The 24,460-nt window shown below is 40.9% G+C and overlaps 1 protein-coding gene across 2 annotated transcripts in view; it reads right to left on the bottom strand.

Annotated features, from left to right (window-relative positions):
- The window catches only part of AHCTF1 (AT-hook containing transcription factor 1), a 45,394-nt gene extending 25,034 nt beyond the window's left edge, over positions 1-20,360 (bottom strand). Inside the window, exons 1-11 of one of the 2 annotated variants that reach the window (XM_051614022.1) lie at positions 20,329-20,360; positions 13,303-13,429; positions 11,867-12,120; positions 10,466-10,646; positions 9,475-9,682; positions 8,108-8,224; positions 7,412-7,496; positions 4,189-4,339; positions 1,889-2,021; positions 1,620-1,801; positions 1,096-1,157 (exon numbers count right to left, since the gene is read on the bottom strand). In XM_051614022.1, the coding sequence (XP_051469982.1) occupies positions 1,096-1,157; positions 1,620-1,801; positions 1,889-2,021; positions 4,189-4,339; positions 7,412-7,496; positions 8,108-8,224; positions 9,475-9,682; positions 10,466-10,646; positions 11,867-12,120; positions 13,303-13,423 (1,494 nt within the window). In that variant the 5' untranslated portion in view covers positions 13,424-13,429; positions 20,329-20,360. Of the gene's footprint in view, positions 1-1,095; positions 1,158-1,619; positions 1,802-1,888; positions 2,022-4,188; positions 4,340-7,411; positions 7,497-8,107; positions 8,225-9,474; positions 9,683-10,465; positions 10,647-11,866; positions 12,121-13,302; positions 13,430-18,063; positions 18,176-20,328 lie in introns of those variants that run through there. The other variant, XM_051614021.1, reaches the window with a different exon arrangement.
- Between the last annotated feature and the right edge of the window lie 4,100 nt (positions 20,361-24,460).

Here is a 24,460-nt window from a genome sequence, read left to right as displayed (position 1 = left end):
CTACACTGCTCTCCAGCAGGTCAGTCCCCAACCTATACTGGGACATCGTGTTGTTCTTCCCCAAATGCAAAACTCTACACTTCCCCTTGTTGAATTTCATCATGTTTCTCCCTGCCCAGCTCTCCAGCCTAAGTCTCTCTGAATGGCAGCACAGCCTTCTGGTGTGTCAGCCACTCCTCCCAGTTTAGTGTCATCAGCAAACTTGCTGAGGGTACATTCTATGCCCTCATCCAGGTCGTTGATGAAGATGTTGAACAACACCGGTCCCAGTACCGACCCCTGAGGGACTCCACTAGTCACAGACCTCCAACCAGATTCTGCCCCACTGACTACAACTCTCTGACTCCTTCCCATCAACCAGTTCCTAATCCACCTCACTACCTGATCACCAAACCCATACCTGATCAACTTATCTACAAGGATGCTGTGGGAGACGGTGTCAAATGCCTTTCTAGCTTTTCTGTCAATACACAGGTTTTTATTTTCCCCTAAACACTGATATAAAATACATTCTGCATAAGCTGACTCAAAACTTTACATCACATTTCGGAAGACCTTTTCTATGTTTATATGCTGACTGATATGGGAAAGATTTAGTGAGCTGAAATCCAGTTAAAAATTATTTTTCACAATCTGTGCAGTGGTTCAGATCTGGCCAAGTCTGGGAAAAAAACCCTGTTCATTCCTTCTCAAATAGTTAAATAATTTTTCTTTTTCTCCACTCTTTTTTGAGTTAATCAGAGATCAAATCCCTGACTCATGATGATGCAGTGTTGGACTGATGGTAACAAAGAAGTTAACAGCTTTCCCCGACTTCCACAACGTTTTTGTTCTTGCTCCTAGAGCAACACTGTATTACTTTCTAGACATTCAGTCCCTCATCATGCTTCAATAAGAGGCAATGCTAGCTTTACAGTCCCAGGAGTGGACCTAAGACATTAACATTTCAAAAAAACTGGCAGCATACAATTGCAATTATGCATGTGGACAGGCAGGACGAGCATAAACCCATCTCTGACGCTCAAACAATGCAACAGAAAACTCAGAAAAGGTTCGTGTCTTGACATTCTCAATAGAGATACAGTAAAAGATCACCTCCTTCTGGAAGCCGTTGCAAGTCATATGAACAACTCCAGAGTTCAGCAAGCACGTACCATCTGCAGAAACAATGAGCATTTGACAACCTTCTATACTCTCACAGTTATGCTATGACCAGTTTACGTTTATTAAACAGTACTAACTGGAAAGATATAACTGAGTACTCATTTTCTTCATCAGATCACTTACAACTTAAAAAAAAATAAATAAATTACTGCATGTAGAAATGTTATCGAGGTGCTATGCTTTGAAATTCAGTTCAAAGTAATTTCATTTAATAAATCATCACCACTTCACAGGATACATTACAAAAGCACAAGAATCCAAAATTCTTCAGACTGACAGATACGTCTCACAATATTAAATATTTTGTCAGTGCAACATAATGACTTGGGTTTGTGGGGGTTTGGAGTTTTTTTGTTTGGTTTGGATTTTGACTTACAAACAATGAACAGGATAACCAATAATGGCATTTGACCTTGATTTAAGCATAGCACTATTAAAAGCAGTGTAATACTTACCAAAATTATAGGTGCTTGGATTAAAAAACTGCTCAGGTGGGGGATAAGAAGGAGGAACTCCCCGACTTAGACTCCGCTCATGTACCAGAATGTCCAAAATGAGATTTGGAGAAGTCATGCTTATTACAGTATCCAGTGACCACAATGCAAAATAGGAGCAATCATGAAGGAATTCTTCAGGCCTTAAAGAAAACAAGTGCATAAGCTAAACACTGATTTTCAAATGAATTATTTGTAAGGATACTGAAAACAACTTAATAAAAATTTACCTGAGTGAATCTGGCATTTGAGCATGATACCAGCGATTAATGTCAAATACACCCAAATAAGTAGATGGTTTTCCCTGACCATATGTATTCACTTGCCAACTGAAGACTGACACACTGGTTTCAGGAGATACCACTGTAAAAGACAAGACATGGCTTCTTATTTGTAAAAAAACCCGATATATCTGCTATTTTTAACACAGCATTTTCTATTTTGGCTTAATTCTGTTGTATCACTCATAAAGCACATTTACTAAGAATAATTTAAAAGATTTAGGGAATAGCAAACATGTCTAACGAGTTTCAGACATATTGTCCCTTTTTCTGTTCAAATTGTATCAGTTCAAAGCTAAAGACACTTGTTCACTACTTAAGTTCTCCATACATTGAGTTTAACAAGACGTTTAGCTAGATGAATAGTTCACTAAGAAAATATACTAGGGACACATACATTGCTACTTTCAGAAAGCATACAAATAATTATCATACACACTTGTATCACTCTGCTGGCATTATTTATTTCCAGATTTTACTCTATTATAAGTTTCAAGAATAGCTCCTTTCCAGGATATTCAGAATGAAAGGACACAATTATCACACAGAATTAATTAAAAAATCCACCAATCAGGAAACTGGAATTATGATTTTAACATAAAACATTCACAACGTTATACTTCAGTTCTCTTAGTAGGCAGGACAGTCTGTCTTCTCAAGGGACAATGCATTCTCTAGCTGTAAGCAAAGTACGTGGTATATAATTTACCCTAAGCGAGCAAGGAAGAAGACTGTTAGTTTGCCAAAATCTTTCTCTGTTGAATTCATTATTACCGTTCAGGGATCCTCACATACTTTACTATGTTTCATTTTGAGCTTCTGTGCTATTTCAGTTTTGTTAGCTGCTGAAACTGCCTTTGAAGATATCAATTATTCCAGTAATTCTGAAGACAGCTTCATTGCTAGCCTCAGCCCACACCCACCTGATTTTCACGTGTAACTAAAACTTAACTTGAACAGAGTCTAAAAAAAGCTTATTAGAAACCATCATAAAAATTACTGGTATTTCTCCATGTCTCATAATTCATAAAAAGGAGACGTAACTGTTCTTTTTGTTGTTGTTTTGATTTTAGGGTGGTTTTGGTTTTTTGTTGGATTTTATTTGGGGGATGGGTTTTGTTTGGTGGGTTTTCAGAAAGCACTCTCCACAGAAAAATGATACAAGTGGAGAAAATCCAAAGGTGCTTTTATTAGATTTTGACACACTGTTTATAGAGGATGTCATAGAAAAAGAGATGGAAGTTACCACTTCAGAACTATCTTGAAAGTAATAAACAGAAATACCCTAAAAAGACCATGCAAGTCTTTTCTTTGTAACATCAGATGTTAAGGACAGTAAGAAGAGAGGGAAGGTGAAAAACAACCAGCTATGAGAGGAAGGTCAAAACAACCAGCTATGTAAGTTACCACTGCAGCAGGCTCAAAGATAAGGTCAGAGCATGAGTTTGTAAACCCAGATATACACACTTAATTTTTGAAAGATAATGAAAGACACCATAGGAGTTTTAACTGTGTAGGTGGACAAGAGAGCTACTGCTTTAAGAAGCTGTATGTGTAGGAACCTAAAAACGGACAGGCGGATCACAGACAAACATTTAGGCTGGAAAGACCCTTAAGATCATCAAATCCAACCATATACCTAGCACACTGCCAATCCCACCACTAAATTACTTGGCCTTCTTGAATCTCACACAGTTTGCCTCAGTCCACTAATCCAGCCTATCCAGATTTCTCTGTAGAGGCTTCCTACCCTCAGGCAGATCAACACTCCCACCGAACTTGGTGTCATCTGCAGACTTACTGAGGGTGCACTCAACCCCCTGTCCAGATTACTGAACAAAAAGAACTGGCCCAAATACTGAGCTCTGGGGAACACCACTTGTGACCAGCCACTAGCTGGATGCAGATGCAGGCTAGGTTTGAAAGGAAAAAACAAGTGCAGGTAACATCCTTAAGCAACAGAGAGAATGATCTTATTGTTCAAAGACAACAGCTGAAGGAATAAAATTACTGACCAGCATTATACAGATGACCCAAGCACACATTCCTATAGCATGTCAGCAAGCATAAAATAAAACCTAATTTCTCCTTCAAAGAGGTCCCACGTAAATAAAGCACCTATTTTTTCTTTTTAAATAAGCCAAACAATCTAGACTACAGAGACACTGGAGACTTTCAGAACAGCATTCATTGCTCAGATTCTAAACCCATTCATTTTAGAATACCCAAACACAGACTTCCGAACAAACCTTCATTTAGGCTGTCTTCTCTGTCAACATGGTTGCGGAATTTTTCTACAGTCTGACAGCTAAGTAATTTGGTATTTCTTGTCTGTCCTCTCAAGGGAAAGATTCCACTCGTGAGATCTAAACTGTACCTTTCATCACAGTATTCCAAACCCTGGGGAAAAAAATAAAAGAAGACACAAAATGTCATTTTGAGATAAAAACATATGTAATACCTAAAAATGAAAGAAAGCATGTATCTAATATAATATGCGTATTACATGGTGTATTTCCCATGAGCTTATTTCTGATGGCAAATACAAACTAAATCTTATGTGCAAGAGAATTAAATGTCAAACTGCAATGGGTAAGTCTGGCTGGGAAGGCTTTGCATATTTCCAAAACACAGCATTTCCCTAACATTATTCAGATGTAAACACATTTTGTAGAATTCCGTGCCACATCAAGGTTTCTTTACAAACCTAAATAGATGTTATCTCTACAAAGAGATACCTGAAATAATGCAACACATATGCAAACAAAGCTATTTGCTCCATGTCCTGACTAAAGAACCAATGAAGTCAGAGAAGTCATGGCATTACAGCAGCTAAAGCTCTTTAGAGGTATTACCTATAGGCACACCATGTAAGCTCATATCAGTTCCTCCTCTAAATCTTGGCAGATACTAATGAAATATCCCTCCATTCCTTCACCAAGCACAGCCAACAGTAAAAGAGGAAAACAGAGAGGACATGGAATGCACTTGGACAATGCATCTAGGATAACAAATTGCTCAAAGTAAACTACGTAGAGATACACAGAAACCCTGGCACCACTGTGTTCAAGCTCTGATATCACTGTTCCCTAAGTAAGCATTAATTGAAATACTGTCTTTCTAAATACAGCAGTCATTCAAGCTGTTCACCATGCAACACATGAATGTGTGGATTATTACATATGAAACAGCTGCTCCGCAATTGGGGAAAAAAAAACAACCAAACCAACAAGAAAAACCAAACAACAAACTAACGAAAAATAAATAAATTAATTAATTCACAAGTTTCCTAAACTTTCAGAGCTCTAAGATGAACTGACATGAAACAGCACATTTTCATAAGATCTCATACAATAAATTTAAATCACCTAATCTGGTGATCAAGAGAAAAGTTTTCTCTTGATGGAAATGCTACAAATGAGTATCACGGGTGTCTAAAATGCACTAATAATAATAATAATAATAATAACAACAACAACAACAACAATAAATTACTATTTAAAAATGCTCATTTTTTCTCTGAAACATGCACAGTCTATTCTACTCACCAAGTAACTTTAGAAGAACAGATGTGCACAGTAAGTAAGAACAATTGGAACAATCTTGGAAAAACTAACATGAGGCCTAGCCAAAGAATCTCATATTTATTACAGAATGAATAATCACCAAAACCAATTGTAATAAAATAAAAAGAAAAGTTGTCCTGAACAAGACATCTACCATTCCAAGACAGTTTCATCACAAAGTACTAAAACTCCATAAACAGGTCAGAGATTAATTTTAAATGCTTGAAATTTCAACTGTTATTCATATATGGAGACATTCCCTCACAAAGTTTGTCAAGAGGTGAAGGAGAAAACAATATCAAACAATTCTTGCCTAAGACAATTTCTGAAGCAGAGCAGTATATTTTAAATTTTCCACCCTGGGGAAAGCAAATCTAAGTCAAGGAACTTCACTGTATGGAAGACATGAAGTAGTGACTTGATCGACTAGTAAATTGTTAAGACAGTTTTCCAATAAGATGCACGGATCAAACTCCAGAATGAAAGTAGAGACTGTATTTCATTAACATGGAACAACAGTAGATTCCTCCTTGTTTACAACCATTTTTTTCCCCAAACAAGCACACAGTACAAGTTATTGAGTTTCCCACTGCTAAGACTGTAACTGAAACAAACTTAGACTAAAAAGGATACAGCAAAGCAGAAGCTCAAAAGTGAAACTGGAGAAAGATTAAAGAAACTTTTTCCTATCAACCTGCCAAAGTGCTTAGAGAACTTCTAGAGATGCAGAAGTGAACTCAACTAGGGAGCTTTGTTCCTCGAGCACGATATATTAATGTCATAAAAAGCTTGCACATAAACAAAGAGACGACATCCAAATTTAGAACACACTGAATCACTTGAAGATACTCGTACTTTGTCACCATAATAGATAATGCATTTTAAAGAACCACCTTTTCAAAAAATCTAACCTTTAGCTATTAAAAAGCAACATATACAAATGAGAAAGGAGCTTTTCTATACATAAAGAAAAAGATTAAAATTTAAACTAATTCTGAAAAGTCAAAACACAGTCTCTATAAAAACAGAGTACTGTGACACAAGAATCACCCTGAGGTAATTCCATACCTCTTGAGAATATGCAAGAGAAAGTATCAAAATAGGAAGACAGCCTTGCTCTGAATTAAGTTTCCTTTCCCCTCAAAAAGATTTGGGAAGACTTTCAAGTATGCTACTACATAGAAGTATACGTTATACAGATACATCTCATAACTGTTACAGATCTAATGATACTTTATCTGTATTTTAAACACAACATCTTTGGAGCAAGTTCTAAAAATGTATGTATACTCTTCTGACCCAATCATACCACTGTTTACTGTATTTACAGATTTTGCTGGCTTTAAGAGTAGATTTAGTAGCCACCCAGCCAAAAAGAAGTTATCTCTACAGGTACTAAGTTTCTGGATCAACACTTAAAAGACACTGTAGCTACATTTGATTTCAAGTCCAGCTGACAGAGCCCCAAAGAAAAACAAGAATATAAAACCAAACATCAGAAAAAAATAAAGGTACATATGAACATATTTTAAGAAAAGGAGACAGCCAGAAGTTCACTCAACTCTACAGTCTGGTTAAACAAAGCTACTCAAAGCCCTGTCTTCTCCTCCTACATGGCAGCAATTTGGTGTTTAAATTAGGACTGACTTAATTGGTAAAAGCTGCTTCCTCTTCAGGAATTGAATTTATATGGGCTTTTTGCAGATGAATCTAGTTGGAAAACATGACACTGCAGTATAAAATTGTATGACTTGTTTCCAAAAAGTATGCCCAAGAAGACACAGCAAAAGATTGCTTTAGTCAGCTCTGAATTTTGATGGTAAAGATTAGCTCTGCCAAGTCCACTGATAACAACCTTGAGAAAGTTGCTCTTTTCATCTTTTCACATCCATGCAGCATGTCTTACCTCATACAGGACTTGTCCTGATGCCAAGCGTTTTCTGTCACCAAATGCTAACTGCAACAGATGTAAACTCACAACATCACCTTCACTGAAAAAGATTTAAAGCATGGAATTTTATTACAAAGCTGCTTTATAGTCCTCACTATCAATTCATCAGATCTAGACTGATGTTTTCTTAATAGCAATCACTTGCTGAAATGACAAAAAAATCAACACTTCCCAAAACATGATAATTCCACATTCTGATTTGACTTACTAGACAAGCAGGAGACCATTAACTTTTCAGCAGAAAGTGATTGTTCTCTGCCAAGTGAGCTCAACTGGCTCACTAAGGCTTTAAAGACTGCTCAAGTTGGTAGGTCCCCTCCTTTAGGGAGAGCAGCCTGTTGTATCAGCACATTTAGTGTTTGAAATCTGCCCACAACTACTTTTAGGATATTGAAATATTATGGTGGAAACATCAAAGAGATCATAAAATAATCATCAAGAAACAAAGGAAATTATTTCAGAATGCAAGTACAAATAAAGAGCCGCCCGCTGCTGCTTTGCCTTCTTTCAGAAGGTAGGAACTAGCAGGTCCCTTCTGTACTTGAGAGAATCTCCTGCACAACTAAATAAACAAAATAAATTTGTATGTATCAACTGTATGTGAACACATATTTTTAAAAATTCAGTGGCTTATAATAAGTTTTTATTCACCTTTCTTGTGTAGACTGAACAGCCCACAAGTAGCAACAATTGCGAGGATCATTCTCAGGCTCTTGAAAAGTCACAGCATATACAGGAATCCTTCCTCCTTCTAGCTGAGAGTGGTGCCTACAGGTTTAAAGAAAAAAGAAGAAAAAAAAAAAAGGCAAAAAGAAAAAAGGTGAGCCTCCTGGTCCTAATAGCTTGTAGAAGGGAAGTAGCATCTTCTGAGAAAAAAACACCTTACATGCTTATCCTCAAGGTAGGGAAGATCATACCTCCATTTCAAACAAGTGAGTCAAGGAAGCACCTACTTTTCATGCAAGTCAAGAAGCAAGGAAATCACTGTCCAACAAATGCAATAACCTGAGTTTGTGTCCTCCTCTGCCTCAGGACAGAACAGAAATGATTTCTTCAGCTGCCAGGTAAAAGATTCTTGCTATTGTTGTAGCAATCTTCAATATTGAACTTAAAATGCATCATATCTTCTGAACAAATTTAAAACACCACCAAACAGAAGCAGTTGCTCATTTCTCCACTTGGAGTATGTAAAGCATTTTTCTTCCAGACTTACAAACATTATTTGCACCTTCACAATCTAGTCTTGCCACCTAATTATTCCTCCACTGTCTTTGTATGCATCCAATTGCTTCTAGTCAGTCACTGCAGATTTGCTTAAGTTAATCACTATCTAAAATTGGTCAAATATCTCAAGTCAGGCTGCTCTTTGGCAGATAAAAAACAATCTCTTAATTTTACTGCTGTGATAAATTTATATGTGCCTTATTCTCATCTCAAATTGTTCCAAGCAAACTTTCAATCACGTACATCGTTGCCTTGGAATGGATTCATCCCTATTTTGGTCAAGCCTGAAATGTAGGAAAGAATAAATTTTCTGGCTACTTTATTCCTGGACACTTTAAATAATACTATCACCCAAATCACATTAAATTAACATATTTAAGCCTTTCAATGTATGCCCTAATTGCAAGAACTGGTTCTGAAAAATAATTTTTAGAATTTGATTTATCAAAATACACACATTTCCTGGTTTCACTGAATACTACTGATAGAACAAACTGTCTTACAGAAATCAGCTCTATCACATCCTAACTGCTTGACACAATCCAAAGAAGCATGCTTTCCACAATTCCTCAACCCATTGATAAAATAAGGAAAACAATCCAAGTCCACTGGGGAGAAGATGAGTTACTTACTCCATGCATGACCTAATAATTATTTCAGAAGAGGATTTCTAAACATTCCATTACGCAAAATTTCCAACCTGAAAAAGTTATCTTTAAATTAACATGCTTCCTTAAGCAAAAAATTGAGACCCCTGCACCCTCAGGCAGGGTCAAATGTAAAGCCCTACTTACTCCCTCTTCAAAGTTTTCATATTCCATAGTGACAGGTAGCCATCTGAACAACCCACAACGAGCTGATTGCTTCTGCTTATGTAGCTCAAGGTTGATACTGCTGTTCCTGAAGGATTTTGTAATTGAAAACAAAGATGTCTCCCTTCTCTGGTCACAGTTTCTCTTCTTTGAGGAACTTCAGCAGGAATTCTAGTGACAACTTCCAGATCTACACACAGAAAACCACACAATAAATAAATGCGTTATGCCATTTAGGCTGTATTTTAAACACTGACGTGACAACACATAAACAACCTAATTCTACTGTCCAAAGCAAAATACATATTTATGCAACACCTTTTTTCCTTTATCCATTTTGCATGTATTCAAAGAGCATAAGAACTCTGATTTGGGATAGGCATTCTCACTCAGAGCTCAAAACCAGGTAAAAGTGAAACCATTATAGGCTAGCTCTTCTTGGACTCTGTAAATCAGGAGTCTGGGCCTTATGATGAAGCTATTTGAAGTGACATCAGCTCCTGAAGCCACTATTGTAATAGCCAAAACAACGTATGAAATCTGAATGTAGAGATTTCATTCATCCAAACGCATGGTTTTTGGTAAGTCACAATTATGTCAAAAAACAAGCCTAAAATTTGCCCCAAGTCGATTAACAGAAGTAGAACAACATTCTCTAGAAATAGGGCCCCTCTGACACAACTGCCTGTCAGAAAGCTGCACTAGCTCAGATGGTAAAATCCCTACACCTCACTGGCAAGAACCATAGCAATATAAGGATCTTGGATGGAGGTGGGGATTTATAACCTTAGCAGGAGAATTAAACCATTCCCATTTTTAATCATGTCAGGACTACGTGCAGTCAAACCACTATCTGTAATAAGTAGTCATAAACGTCTGGACACTAGTATCTCCAAAGTGGGATGCATATTGTTTATTTAAAATATATAAGTTTTCTTACTGTTCAATTCTAATTTGAAAAATGCAAGCTTACCTGATGCTTCGATTTCATTCTGACAGCAAGATAAGTCATCCAAACAAAGGTCAACCAGCAGCAGAAGACCAACATCTGTAGCCACTGCTGCCACTCCAAAGAGCCATCGCAGACTTTGATGTAGGTGCCGAGTGCTCACAGTAGCTCCTCCGTAACTAGTTATGGGTTCTATAGCAGTTACCTACAGGAAAACCAGAAGTTAATATTCACAAGAATTCTAAGCTTAGAAGTACCTATCACAATTTAAACAATTTCATTTTGTTTCAGATTTGCTATAAATAGAATCCTATTTTCAATCTTCTCTGCTACTCAAAGGACTATCAAAAGCATTTTGATTATTCGATTCTTGCTGCTTCAAGTCTTGATGACTGTTACGAGGAAAGCAGAAATACCGCATTTATCTTGCTGCAGAATTAGCATTGCTTCTAACTTCTCTAAGATTTTTTTGTGTTGTACAACTGGTTCCAAATTAGTCTTACCTGTTTCTCCATACAGTCTTCCAAAAAAGTTTCCTGGTTTTAACACTTCAGTCTCCCATGTAGAAGCTCCTGAAACTGCTTATTTTCCCACTGCGCCATGCACTGGCTCTTCATATTCTGCTAGACTACTGCCAGCTCATTCTGGGAATGAACAAAGCAAACTTTTCCCACCTCACTGAATCTGAATGCTTCCCTTCTGCCTCATACAGACCAGGAAAATTTGTGAAAACACTATTCAATAGTTCTGAAACATACAACTATTACAAACCAATTTAATATAATTAATGTTTTAAATTCAGATTTGCTTTTACTAGAATCCAATTCAAATAATAATAATACCCCAAAAACATTTTCAGCTTTCTGCTGCATTTCACACGTATATCCAGAGGACAATGAGAGATGATGCTCCCACAAAAAAAAAATACAACACTATGCCAATTTTATTTTCTAAGTTTGTGAGTTGTTTAACTCATTCCTTTATGCTTTGAACAACTACACATCTACTCTTAGACTAAAAGGCAGTCATTATAAATACTCCATATTAATACACTAATGGCTTGACACTTGTACCAGAGTTACTCTAAGTTAGTGTGAACCTGTACAACTTAGTTCTCCACAGAAGATATATCCACACAGAAAACAGTCCAGAAATTTCAGTGCTTAAAAAAATAACAACAAAAAACACAAGAGAGTGATGCTACTAACAGACCTGCATTTTCCACTCTCAAGTCACCTGCCTGTTAGTCTGAGATTCATAGGAATGTGTCTCAGTCATTTACAGCACAACAGAAATCAAGTATTTAGGAAACATATTAGGAAACACTTCGAACAGTGTTCTTTTTTTTCTTTTTCACTCTGCAACAGGACTATACAGCACTGAAACAATATAAAAGCTCTGTTTCTCCAATTAAAAAGCACATACCCTTCCTGGAAGAACAACTGCTTTAACCACTCTTGATATTCCAAGGTCATACAGACAGAGAACACTTCCCTCTGCTTCTTCCAATCCAACCAGCAGTCCAGTTCTCTTCTGCCAGGAAAACTCCTTTACCACACGAACAGTGGGATGCTGTTCATTTAGTCCACTGAAACGGTACGCAGACAGCCGCTCTCCTGTCACTGAGTTCACCACCTCGAGTTGAGGACCACATGCCAGCCACGCTAGGCCATTTCTCCCTGTTAAGAGAAAAGAAAACTGACTAAAGCAAATTTCCAACAGAAGACTGAAAAAGCTGAAAAATCAGTCACCGCCTCTTTCTTTTCATAAAAGTACCTAACACAAGGACAACCAGCTTCCCTAATTCTGGTCAATTCTTTAAAACCACCCACTGAAATCCTCAAGCAATACATCTTAAACCTAACAACCTTATTATCTTGCCTATGTACTTGCCATTCCTGCACTGAAGAATTTTGAATATTTGGGATAAAGATTATGAAATATTGAGCTATAGTCTTTATACCATATTTGGCTTGGTTTTGCCAGAAATCATCTAAACACATATAGGAATTCAACTCTTAAAGCATACTTCAAATACAAAAAATCTAAACCAATTCATTTCTAGTTGATTAATTTTACTTGCCTGCTTTGGGCAGAGATTTAGACTTCAGCAAGAAATTATCTTAAAATGGGCACTGCATGAGTAAACTTAGACTTCTACACGTGATGAGCACAGAAAGAATTTCACACACTTCATTGCACTGAACTCCTTCAAGCTCAAATGAAGTATTAACTCAATTACTGCATTTACAGTCAGGTAGACACAGTCTACCTGGTCTTAACAGAAGCCTAGACATCCAGACCTGCTTTCAGATCACCTAGAAAGTCAACTACCTCATCTCCTTAGCCACTTTCAGCCACTCTCTGGGTACTTATCTGCAACCTATCAAATACTTGTGAAACATGACTGCAGTGCTCAACTGTCTTAGTCTCCTCCTTCTCTTTCTAGTCAGACTAGAAAAGAAAAAGCAGGGGGCGTTGCCTCTGCAGAATTGTAGAAAAACTATTTCTGTACGTGATGTTATGACGGAGATGAGCATACACAAATAAATATGGTACAAAACAACACTACTACTTTTTTGAAAACTGTCTTTTATTAAAAATTGAGGAGAGCTCACTAAGTCAGCATGTTTAAGTAAATTGTTTTAATAGCACAAGATTGGTGCAGGCTCTTGTAATTTCAGAGTATAACTATACTAATGTTTCAATATTCACGTTTTTATTAGTTAAAACATCCTTTTTCTTATCTTGAAACCTGATGCATCTTAATAGTGCCGACCTGACACAGTTGATACTATGGCCCTACGCTTCAAGGCAATAATCATTTTATACCAAGACCAAATTTAAAGGGAAATGCTCACCTCCAGAAAACTTCCCGCACAGCACAGAATCGAGGGTTATCTCATCTTCCCCAAGTGCCTGAATAGTCACCTCTGGAAACTGCAGCAGACTGCTCGTTACCTGGGCTGTTAGCTCTCGCATTCTTCACTGTAAAGAAAGATAAAAAAGCAAAAATAGCTCCTTTCCTTAAAGAAATGGCACTCAAGGCAGCTTTTGATCTCACAGCAGAGCAAAAGGAGAATCCTCTACTTTTCTCACACCTGTGAGATCAGCAACAGAAAGTAACAGAGAGGTACTGACAGTAGAAATAACAGAGAAAAATACACTGAGCTCAAAGTCTACTCACATAAAGCTTCTCATTAAGAGGTGTAAGTTTACATTTGTCCTTTACATTTGTCCCTTAATTTTATCCTTTATTACTTATTGCCAATTGTCTTCTGGTAGATTTCACGCATCATTTATGCATGTTCACTTTTTGCATGTTTAAACATAAAGGAATAACAAGTTCTTTACCAACAGCGTTCCCCACAGTCTTCTAGAGGAACTGATCCATTACAGTCTAGGTAAAAGTGATCTGTGTGGTGGATGGGGAACTGGCTGACAGGTCACACCCAGAGAGTGGTGGTAAATAGCTCCTTTTCGAACTGCAATTTGCCACAAGTGGGGTCCCCCAAGGACTGATATTTGGCCCAACTCCGTTTTAGTATCTTCATAAGTGATCTGGATGTTGGGATCAAGTGTACCCTGATCAAGTTTGCAGGTGACACCAAACTACAAGACTGGGGAAGTACACAATACAGAAGGGAGAGCCACCACGAGGAAGACGTGGACAGGATGGAAGAGTGGGCTAACAAGAACCCTATGAAGTTCAACAAGGACCAGTGTAAGGTCTTGCACCTGGGAAAACATAATCCAGGAGTGCAGCACAGACTGGAATCTACACAGCTGGGGAGCCACTTTGTGGAAAGGGACCTGGGGGTCTTGGTGGACAAGCTCAAAAGGAGTGAACAGTACGTTGCAGTAGCAAAGAACGCCAACAGGATGCTGGTCTGCATCAACAAGGCCATCACACAAGTAATTATCCCACTCAACTCAGCACTTCCACACCTGGAACACTGTGTTCAGTTCTGGTTCCTGCTATACAAAAAAAGATATGGACAGGCTGGAGAAGGTCCAGAGAAGGGCCACAAAGATGATCAAAGGACCAGGAAGCCTGACTTATGAGGAAAGGCTGGAAGAACTGGATCTGCTCAGCCTGGTGAAAAGAAGGTTTAGGGGAGACCTCATCACCATGTTCCAGCACTTGAAGGGCAGCTATAGAGAACACAGAGACTCCCTTTTTACAAAGAGTCACATGAAAAAGACAGGGGTAATGTTCCTCCAAAGGAGATTGCGATTGCACAAACAGGAAAATGTTTCACAAGAACAGTCAGTCATTGGAATAATCTCCCCAGGGAAGTGGTGGATTCCCCAACACTGGACGCTTTTAAGATTCAGCTAGGAGCGGTGGTGGGCTGTCTTGCTAAACCATGTTTTTAGCAAGAAAAGTTGAACCAGATGATCCTTCAGGCCCCTTCCAACCTCATATCCTAGTCGGAGATTAATTCCCAGAATCTTCCAGAAAATTTATCATTGATGTTGTCACTTTACAAGCAATACAGACTTTCATAGCTTATCAATTAGATAGTAGTTTTCCACACACTTATGATGTAAATGTAACACAGGACTTTGAAACATTAATTTTTTTCTTTACTTAAATCCTCATATTCCTTATTCCAGCTCCTTCCTTCCTATTGCCTGTCCTTGTCATATCTCTGTGGTATTTTACCCAAATTTCTAAGCCTTTCAGACAGTTTCCATGCTTCTGTAGGCACTCCACAAGGAGTTCACATTTCAGTATGTCAAGACAGATTCTTTTGTGGAAAAACTTAAAAGCTGAAGTAATTTGCAAGATTAAACAGGTAGCTAAACAAGACTTATTCCATTAATGTAGAAATGTAAAACACTTTAATTCTGTTTTGTGAGTTCTGTGGGTTACTGGAAAAGCCTCCAAAAGATAAGATGAATTTTGTTATCTACTTCAAATAACAATGCTTTTTTCATGAACTCTTATACACAGTTCACTATTCCCAAATGTTACACATGCTGACCAACTCAGGCTCCATCTTCTTTACAGCCTCCCTTCAGGTATTTACATGCATTGATGAGATCTCCTCTGAGTCTTCTCTTCTGCAGGCTGAACAGTTCCAGCTCTCCCAGCCTTTTCTTCCTACAAGGGAGGTCCAGTCCCCTCTAATCATCTTTGTGGCCCTTTGCTGGGCTCTCTCCAGTATCTCCATATCCCTCTTGAGAGACTGGGGAGCCTAGACCTGGCCACAGAACTTCAAGTGTGTCCTCACCACTGCTCTTAAAGGAAGGATCACCTCCCTCTACCTGATGACCATGCTTTTCCTCATGCAGCCCATTATACTGTCAGATGCCTTTACCACAAGGCCACATTGCTGGTTCACAGTCAACCTGGTATCCGCCAGGATGCCCAGGACTTTTCTGCCCAGCTGCTTATACCTTTGCAATTCCCCTTGTTGAACTGCATGAGGAGCCTGTTAGCCCTTTTCTCCAGCCTGTGAAAAATCCCTCTGGATAGCAGCGTGACCCTTGAGTGTATCACCACCATTCCCAGTTTTGTATAATTTGCCAGCTTGCTGAGGGTACACTCTGCCCCATCATTCACATCAGTAATGAAAACTGAAAATCAACTCCCCTCCCTCCACCTGCAAGTAGTCTATTTTTAAATATTCAGTTAGATCCCTTTAAGGGAGAACACTGACTATGACAACATACACTAAGGAATTTTAGAAAACAGCACAAGACTTCAAAAAAAGCATATACGATTGTAATGAATAAAAATAAGAGATGTCTTCTTCTAACTTCATAGTTAGTAATACAATATATCATTGTATTAGCAAGATAGCTTTAAGAGCAAACCAGTAGGGCATTAAACAGCATTCAAAGAAAACTTCTCAACTGCCTGTCCTTCATGAGTCAGTCATCCTGAGTCACCCTCTCTTTGCCAATGCCTACCTGGACAGGCCAAGAGCACAGACCTTTGTGTGGCCAATGTGGAAATAAAATTTTAAGACACTCTATTGGGGAGATTTGAGTTTAAAACCAAACGACTCACCACCCCAAACTCCCCACCAAATCAGAATGCATTCTTCTCTGGCAGAAAGCTCACACCTTAACATAAGTGTAGTCATTTTCATAGTACACATCAAACGTGCTTATCAGCCCAACACCATCATTCAGAACCATCATATAAGTTATTTTCTAACACCTGGGGCACTCATGTAACTTCAAACATGCTGCAGTTATTAACTGCATATAGAAGCACGTAAAAACACCAGAGCAGTAGGAGTGCCCAGGATTCCTCTAGCAAGCCAATGGACATTTTAAACACTTTTTTTTTTTTTCTAGACATCTGGGTTGACAATATGGAACTAGGAAGATAAAAATCCATAATAAATTATGAACAGTAGATATAGTGATCTGGTTATTAAGATGTTTTGCTTGCATTCTTCTGCTGGGAAATCAAAACAGTAAGAAAATAGTTACAGAATCAAAGGCATGAAGCCTCTCCTTTAAGAGACACATCCAACACTAAAGGCATTTCTACTGTCTTTGAAAACATGGACTACAATCACATCCCTATTTCTGTCTGTTAGAAATCAGATTAGTGCAAAATGCCACAGGCTTACACCATGCTCAGGAGTAAAACAGAATTCAACCCCCCAGCCACATGCTGTACCAAAAGGATCTGTCTGCAAGTTGCCAAGAATACCATTCTTCTTCACCCTAGGTACTTATGACTTTCAAACATCATGAACTATTTGCAAGGAAAGGAACATGTCACAGGTCATAGGCCAATAATAGATTTCTCAAGTTAAAGGCTTCAGCAGGAAAAAAAAAAAAAAAAAAAAAGAAATTACATGTTCAAGCAGTATCACATACAGCCAAGTCAGAGCTCTGGGATGTCAGTTTTGATTGACAGTAGTACATGAAAATCAAAGGCCAACAATGTTATGGGCTTAGGGAAGAAAAAGCTAAAAATATGCTGAATTGCAGCTGAAGATATGACTTCACAAAACATGATGACTTCACTGTCACAATAAGTGAGGCCTTGCTGCCACCTCCCATCTCTCCATCTGCTCCTTTGTTCTAGTACTGGATTCCTGTGACCTACACCTCACATTGACTTGAACACTTTTTAGAGCATTTCATGAGCCCAATTAACTCCCTAAACAGCCAGGAAACTAACCTGTGTCACTAAGCCACTATGGTAGCTCACACATGTGTGAAACTACATGCTAAGTTTGCAAGGAGAGCAAAAAAAACCCCTACTTTTAGAAAGGACACCACCCAAGACACAGTCAGTCAACTTTTAACTCCCTCTTGCTATCTTGCTGGAAAAGGCTGCAGTTGACAGGCATCATTCTTCCCTTCAGACAGATGTGGAAGCTAAAGTGATTTCAGGGAAGTGTTACTTGGTGATCAGAGAATGGACAATGTTGCGTGACACTATTCAGATCATGTTTCCTAAGGAAACAGGACAAAGAGTGGAAAGAAGCCAAAGAAGAAGAAATAGAAGAAAAACCTAACTTATTTTGAGAAAAACAGCATCCACTTTTTTGAATAATAGGTAAAGATGACCATCCTAGATTTTTTAAAAATTATTAATGACTGGTTCAATTACATTTTCTCCAGAAAAAGAGGAAGCAACTCACAAGCACTGGATGGAGGAACAGTAGATGGAAAATACACATTCTCCACCTTAGTAGTCAGGTGCAGTGAATTTACACTTTGCCATATGTCACTCCTGTAGAAAGAGGATTCAGTGAGTGAGTTAGCTGGCAATTTAGTGAGCACCACTAGGTCATTTCGTTTGCACTTCGGCAGAAAACCTAGTTTCTACTCCAAAAAGTCACTAGCGTAACAGCAACAGTCTACATCAGAACTCTAGATTCAGGCTTATTTCAATCTAGTGCATCCTACAGATTCTCTTGCAGAGTTTGTGCAGGTGCTCCAAAAGCTGAGAAGCATGGATCTCTGGCACAAGGTGCAAGAAGAAAGAATTCCAGCTCTCTATCCCAATAGCCCCCAACACTTAAGACACTATATCTGCTGCAGAGCATAGATTCAATTTCCCTTTAAATGAAAAAAACAAACAAAACCAACATAGATCAGAATTTGACACTAGAGCCACTTTACCCAGCTACCTCCTACGGTTATTCTCTAACACGAGTATACTGTTCTTCAAGAGTTGCAGTCCCGGTATCACAGGTAAGCCAGCAAAAGTTCCTCAAGTCAGTTCTGAAATTATGCTCATTCTTACATTACTTGGTGTTCCTGGACAGACGTGGGTGCCGAGTGTCTCAGTACAGAACATACACACAGTCCTCGTAAAAGAGGCCTTCCAGAATTACTGGAGGTTATCTGGTCAAAACCCACTGCTCAAGCAGGGTCACCTAGAGCACGCTGCCCAGAACCATGTTCAGACAGCTTTTGAGTATCTAATGCTGAAACTTACACATACAGCAACCTAAACGGCAAACACATTTGCAACACATGCAACAGTCCCAGGTTTTTGTTTTGGTGACTCTCTCCTACCAATTTAAGTAGCCTCTTTACCACACAAGTGAAACAACACCACACCAGCAAAGACTTCTCACCATTATTCTCTAAAACAATATCCAACAGCATATTAGGTAGAAGACACAAAACTAACAGAAGCCTGATTAAGTTCACTTCAGTGTTGTAAAAAAGCAAACCCCAGGCAAATCAGTGCAGGAAAAGGAGCCAGTGCAAGAAGTGGATGAGGAGCTGTCCCCAGCAGAACAGGATACAGTCCTGAGTGCCCAAACGTGTGTGGCAGCTGTCAGCCAAGAGGGACACAATCATCCAGTGTGATGAGCCTAAGAGGTCACATGAACTACCACGTTTAGCTATACACCCCAAACGGGGTTCAGCACTCCCGACAGAATTAAGTGCCTAAATTCCCTGTAATTTTACCAAACATGATGAGGAAGCAGTTATTAGAATGGAAGGAGTGACACTACTCTCCATCCTATGGCAGAAGCTCCAGGCTTGGAGTCACGGATTGCTACGGAAGAAATTAAGCCCTTTCGTTTAGGTCGGCAACTTCGCTGCATGAAGCACGCGTCGCCCAAAAATCGAGAGACCCCTCACAAATCAGGCTGGATTCCACTAAAGCCGTCCTCTCCCCATTAACCCAGTCCCCTTCCAGAGTGCCCTACGCAGACAGCGAACTTCCCGCCTCCCCCTGGAAAACGACACCGAGAAGGCGAAGGAAAGGAAATACAGAAAAATCAAGATTAAAGAAAAAATAAACCCTCCGAAAAGCGACCGAAGGAACGAGAGGCGGGGCCGTGCGCCGGCCGGGCAGGAGGGAAAGCTCCCGGTGGCAGGAGGGAAAGCTCCCACGCCCCCCAGCCTCTGCCGGCCGCCTCCGGGCTGCGGAGCCTCGCACGCCGCCGCCGCCGCCTCCCATGTGCGCTGCCCCGGCCCTGCTGCCGGCTGCCCCGGCCCTGCTGCCGGCTGCCCCGGCCTCCTCCGCCGCGGCCGGCCCATGTGCGGCGGGGCACGGCGCCTCAGCCCGGGGGGTCACTTACATAAGGGCCCGGGCAACGGCGGCAGGGCCCGCCGAGGGCCCGCGCTGCGCCAGCGGCGGCGCTGCCGGCCCAGCCGCCTCAGGGGCAGCCCAGCCCCCGGGAGCTGGTACGGGGGGTGGGGAGGAAGGCGGGCGCCCGTCGCCATCGCCACCTCCGCCTTTCTCTCGCCGCGCCTCTCGCTCCTGCCCGCCCCCCCCAGCCCGTTTCCCCGGTACGTGCCGACAGGGGCGGCAGCATCTCCCGCAGCCGCTCCCGCCGCCGCCGCCGCCTCCGCCCGCCGGGCCCGCCCGGCCCCCCCGCCTGCGCCGCCGCGCGCGCCCCGGGCCGTTCGGCGCCGCTCCCTCCGCGCGCGGCACCCACCTCGCTCGCTCACCCGCCGCGCGGGGGGCGGGGCGCGGGGCGCAGCTCTCGCGAGAGCCGCCGAGGCCACCGCGGGAAGTTTCAAATTCTCGGGAAGGGGCCCCGGGCGGCGGCCGCCTCCGGACTACGTGTCCCGGCGTGCCCCGCGGCAGCCGCTTCCGCTCCAGCGGCCTTCCGCTGCGGGCCGGCCTCGCGCGGGGCACGCCGGGAACTGTAGTTCCGGGCCTGTCTCTTTAGCGCGGCGCGGCGGAGGCGCCATTTTCCCTGGGGGCCAGCGGCCACCTCAGCCCCGGGGAGCCTGGAAGAGCCCTCGGTGAGCGTGTCACTCTGGTTGCAGGAGCCACATATCCTCGTTGGGACACTTGGCTGCTGCTGAAAACCGGTTTTCAACCGAAGCTTGGCCCTTCCCAGGCACACGTTCCCACTGGCAGAATCCAGGGGCAGCAGCCCTTGCCGTTGCGCTCCACGCCCAGCAAGCTCAGCCTGGAAATCAAGCTCGTCAGTAGTAGTTTCCAGTCTTGGTTTGTGGTTTTTTACACCTTGTTACAGGCTCACGCCAGCACAGCTGCATCAGCAACACCTACAATCTTGGCAGTGTCAGTGAAAACTGCAGGGAAGATTCAGTCACATTTCAGTGATGCTGAAGCCTGGGCCGGTACCAGTCTGTGGGGTCTGCCAGGGCAGCGGTTCCCCATTAACGCCCTTCAGCAATCCAAACGGGGCTTATGCCACGAGCATTTGCTTGTAAAATGTGCTAAGTGCCAATGAGGAGAGGACTTTGTACATTTTATAAATAAATAGGTTTTTCAGGGACACTGGAGTCCTTGTTCCTTGTTGATTGCAGTTGTTCCTACTTGACTGCAAAGGTCTAAAATGACAAGGAAGCAGAAACATAGCTAGACTTCAATGAAATAATACTGGCCATTAAAAATACTTAAGAGTAGTTTAGCTCTGGACATTAGATACAATTTTAAACTAAAAAAATACCTATAGAGCAGCATAGATAAACATTTCTTTACAAATAGAAACCATGACTGTTGCATACAATCACCACTAAAGGGAAGGCAGCTGGGGGTACTTTCCTGCGCAAAACTGCTCTTTACAACCATCATGATGGTATTTCTTTGTGTCAATTTGCCAAGCTGAGTTGTGGCCTTCTTTCCATTTACTTTAAATCACAAGGTACATGTCACCATCCCCGTGGCAAGATACCCTTTCGGGTTTCGCCTCTTGGAGGTAGAACATCAGGAATGTTAGGAAAGAAAAGTATCACTGTGCTTGTGAATTGCTGCTCGTTGAATCGTAGTTCATTATTTTTTATGTTCTGGATGTTGTTTCAGTTAGGATGAGATTTATAGTAACAGACTGATGTATCTCTTGTGCACCAGTTTATGTGCAAAGAATGAGCAAAGTCCCAGTTTCTTGTGCTAAGCAAGAAATAGATGACAGAAGATATTTTCAACCACTTTCCAGTTAACATTTGCTCCTAGGACCTCACCTTTTTCTCCAGGTAACCAAGAACTAGGTATTTTGTTATTTTTTTGTCATGTGTATTCGAATCTCCATCAACATTCAGAAGGCAGTTTTTGATCAATCTACACATGCCTGTTCAGAATATGGTGCTCCTTTTGTTTCAGCTACCAAAAGGCTCAGTGTCTTTTATACTTAGCTGTTCCAGCTTCAACCGAGCATAATGCACTCACTAACACGCCTAAATGGCAGCCACCTCATTTCTTTTACATGAGTGTTTGGCTGTTGTCACAAGTTAGGGAAAGCTCACTGAATTTACAGTACTGCCTGCAGCATAATTTCTTTTCACCCTCAGTTTAAACTAAGAGACTAAGTCTTTTGTTTTCAACTTCAAAAACAAAAGGAGATAATTTTGGCCTCTGCATTTTAACAGAATTTTTTAATTTTTTCTCCAATCCACATAGTACCCTGCACAAAGAGATTCATTGCACATGATGTTCAAGATAATTTTCATTATAATTTACAAGTTGCCTAGAAAATAACAGAGCCTATTAAGAGTCACTCTGCAGTTTAATACCTACGTTTTATTTCACACTCCTGCATGTGTCCTAAAATACCCTACAAATAATAAGAGTGAAAATCAGAATATGAGCCAGTTCTTGCATTTCAGACCTCTCAGCACATGCATAATGAGTTTCATTGATATTGGAGCAAAGCAGCTAAATGTTTAAACCCACAAAACAGTAATACATGCTCAAAAAGGTTTACTGAAAAATACTCCACAAAACCAAACAAAACAAAAATGAATCAGGTAATAACACTAAATGATCCTACTTGAAATTCCCAAATACTCCTTCAGAACAATAGCTTCTTGTAAGTAAGGACTAATCTGTTTCACGTCACAGCAAGGACTCTGTGCTAGACTCAGTTTCTTTAAGGACACAAATGTATTCAACACAAAACTCAGATGAAAGAACTGTCAATATCAAACATTTCAACTGAACACCCTAGACTATAGTCTTATGCAAATCATCGAAGGCAGTGACTCAAAGATGACTAGCAGACATCCACCTCTTTATTCACCTCCTCTTTCCCAGGAGAGGAAGCCCCTGCTAAAATCCCAAGCTTGTCTGATAGTTGCTTGTCATCCATGTGTCCCCCGACTGTCCCCCTCCCCCCCAACCCTCTGGATTTTAAAAGGATAGGCCATTTAGCTGCACTTTTCCTCTTATTTTTAATAAGAAAGCATATGTTAAAAAGGCAACATAGTTAACATAAAATTAAGGTTACACCATTAGTCACTGAAAGGAGAGAAAGTACAAAGTGAAAAGTGGAAGTCTAACGCTCCCCCCTTGAGTCTATGTGTTGTAACATGGTCAAAATACTCTGACTTTAAAACAGACATTTTCAGATATTAATAAACAAATCTACAATGATTCTAAGTGGCAGGATCATTGAAAGAGTGCAATTTCTTCCCACACTATTAATGACATACATTATCTCTAAATTACAGCTGTGCCTCTTAAGGCTAAGCCTACCATTCTTTATATTATTATGCAAATATTGGTCATGACTTGGTGGCTGCTGTTGCCATTTTAGATCAATTAGTTTGTAGCTTATAGTGCCAGTCAAGGAAAGGAGCCCTTCATTGTGCCAGGCAATGAAGTCGCATGGGACGGCTGGTTCCCTACCTACCCAGGGAGCTTGTGTGCACAGTCAGAGAGGGAGCACAAGGCATTGGTGAGACAGTACTTGCTTGCACAAAAGGAAGCCTAACCCTTGTCAGATGTTTCTTGTGAGGAAAAGGGGAAATTTGAAGGTGTGCTAGTTTTGCAGCTGTGTGCAGGCAGCTCCTTACAGACATGCTGGCAGGATGATGCTCATGGGACTGCATACGAGAATGTACCGAGCAGGTGACACCACCAGTGGATGGGTGATGGCAGGGCTGACTCTCTGTTATGCATGAGAGGCTGTGCATAAGACAGGCAGAGCTTGTGTGGACTGTGAAAAGTCTTGAAAGTGAGAACAAGTGTCTCTCATCTGATGTGACAGAGAGTAGAGAGCTAGGGGAGAAGCAGAAATATAGGCATGGCAGCACCAGAGGAGCAGCTAGAGCTTCTTCTAGAGATTCTTCACTGAGGCATTTAGAATGATTATGTGCAGGACAAAGCTGCATTTCTAAAGGGCAGGACAAGCTCTTCAGCAGTAAGCATGAATGAAAGCGATAACGGCTCAGGTGAGGGTCTTAGCTGGATGGATGGAGACAGAAAGGCTGTGTCAGGAATTTTCATAGAGAACAAACCTTACAAGGTTCAGACCTGGCCTGAATAAGGACACAAGGAGAGGTCTGGAGCAAAGATGCCCCACAGTTATAGGCATGCATGAACACTGGCCTAAGCAGTGACTGAGAAGCACCACGGTGAAGTGGTTGGTTTTAGCCAAGCCTGAGCTGACAGTGAGGCTTACCTGGGCAGGCATCAGAGAGGCGAGCAAGGCTGTGTTTGGAAAGAAAGTCTGGCATTCATCTTACCCCATTTTAAGTATCTACCTTGCAGTCATCAGCACCAGAGCTACTCAGCTGGGCTCCCTTTGTGGTTTTTTTTCAGGTGAGGGGAGCAGGCTGTTCCTGAGTGCCATTCATCTGACCTGCTTTAGATACTCC

The sequence above is a fragment of the Apus apus genome, chromosome 3 (genome assembly GCF_020740795.1).
Source record: "Apus apus isolate bApuApu2 chromosome 3, bApuApu2.pri.cur, whole genome shotgun sequence".
Classification (NCBI taxonomy): Eukaryota; Metazoa; Chordata; class Aves; order Apodiformes; family Apodidae; genus Apus; species Apus apus.
Note: the sequence above shows the minus strand (reverse complement) of the source record. Positions and strands in the feature narration are given on the sequence as shown.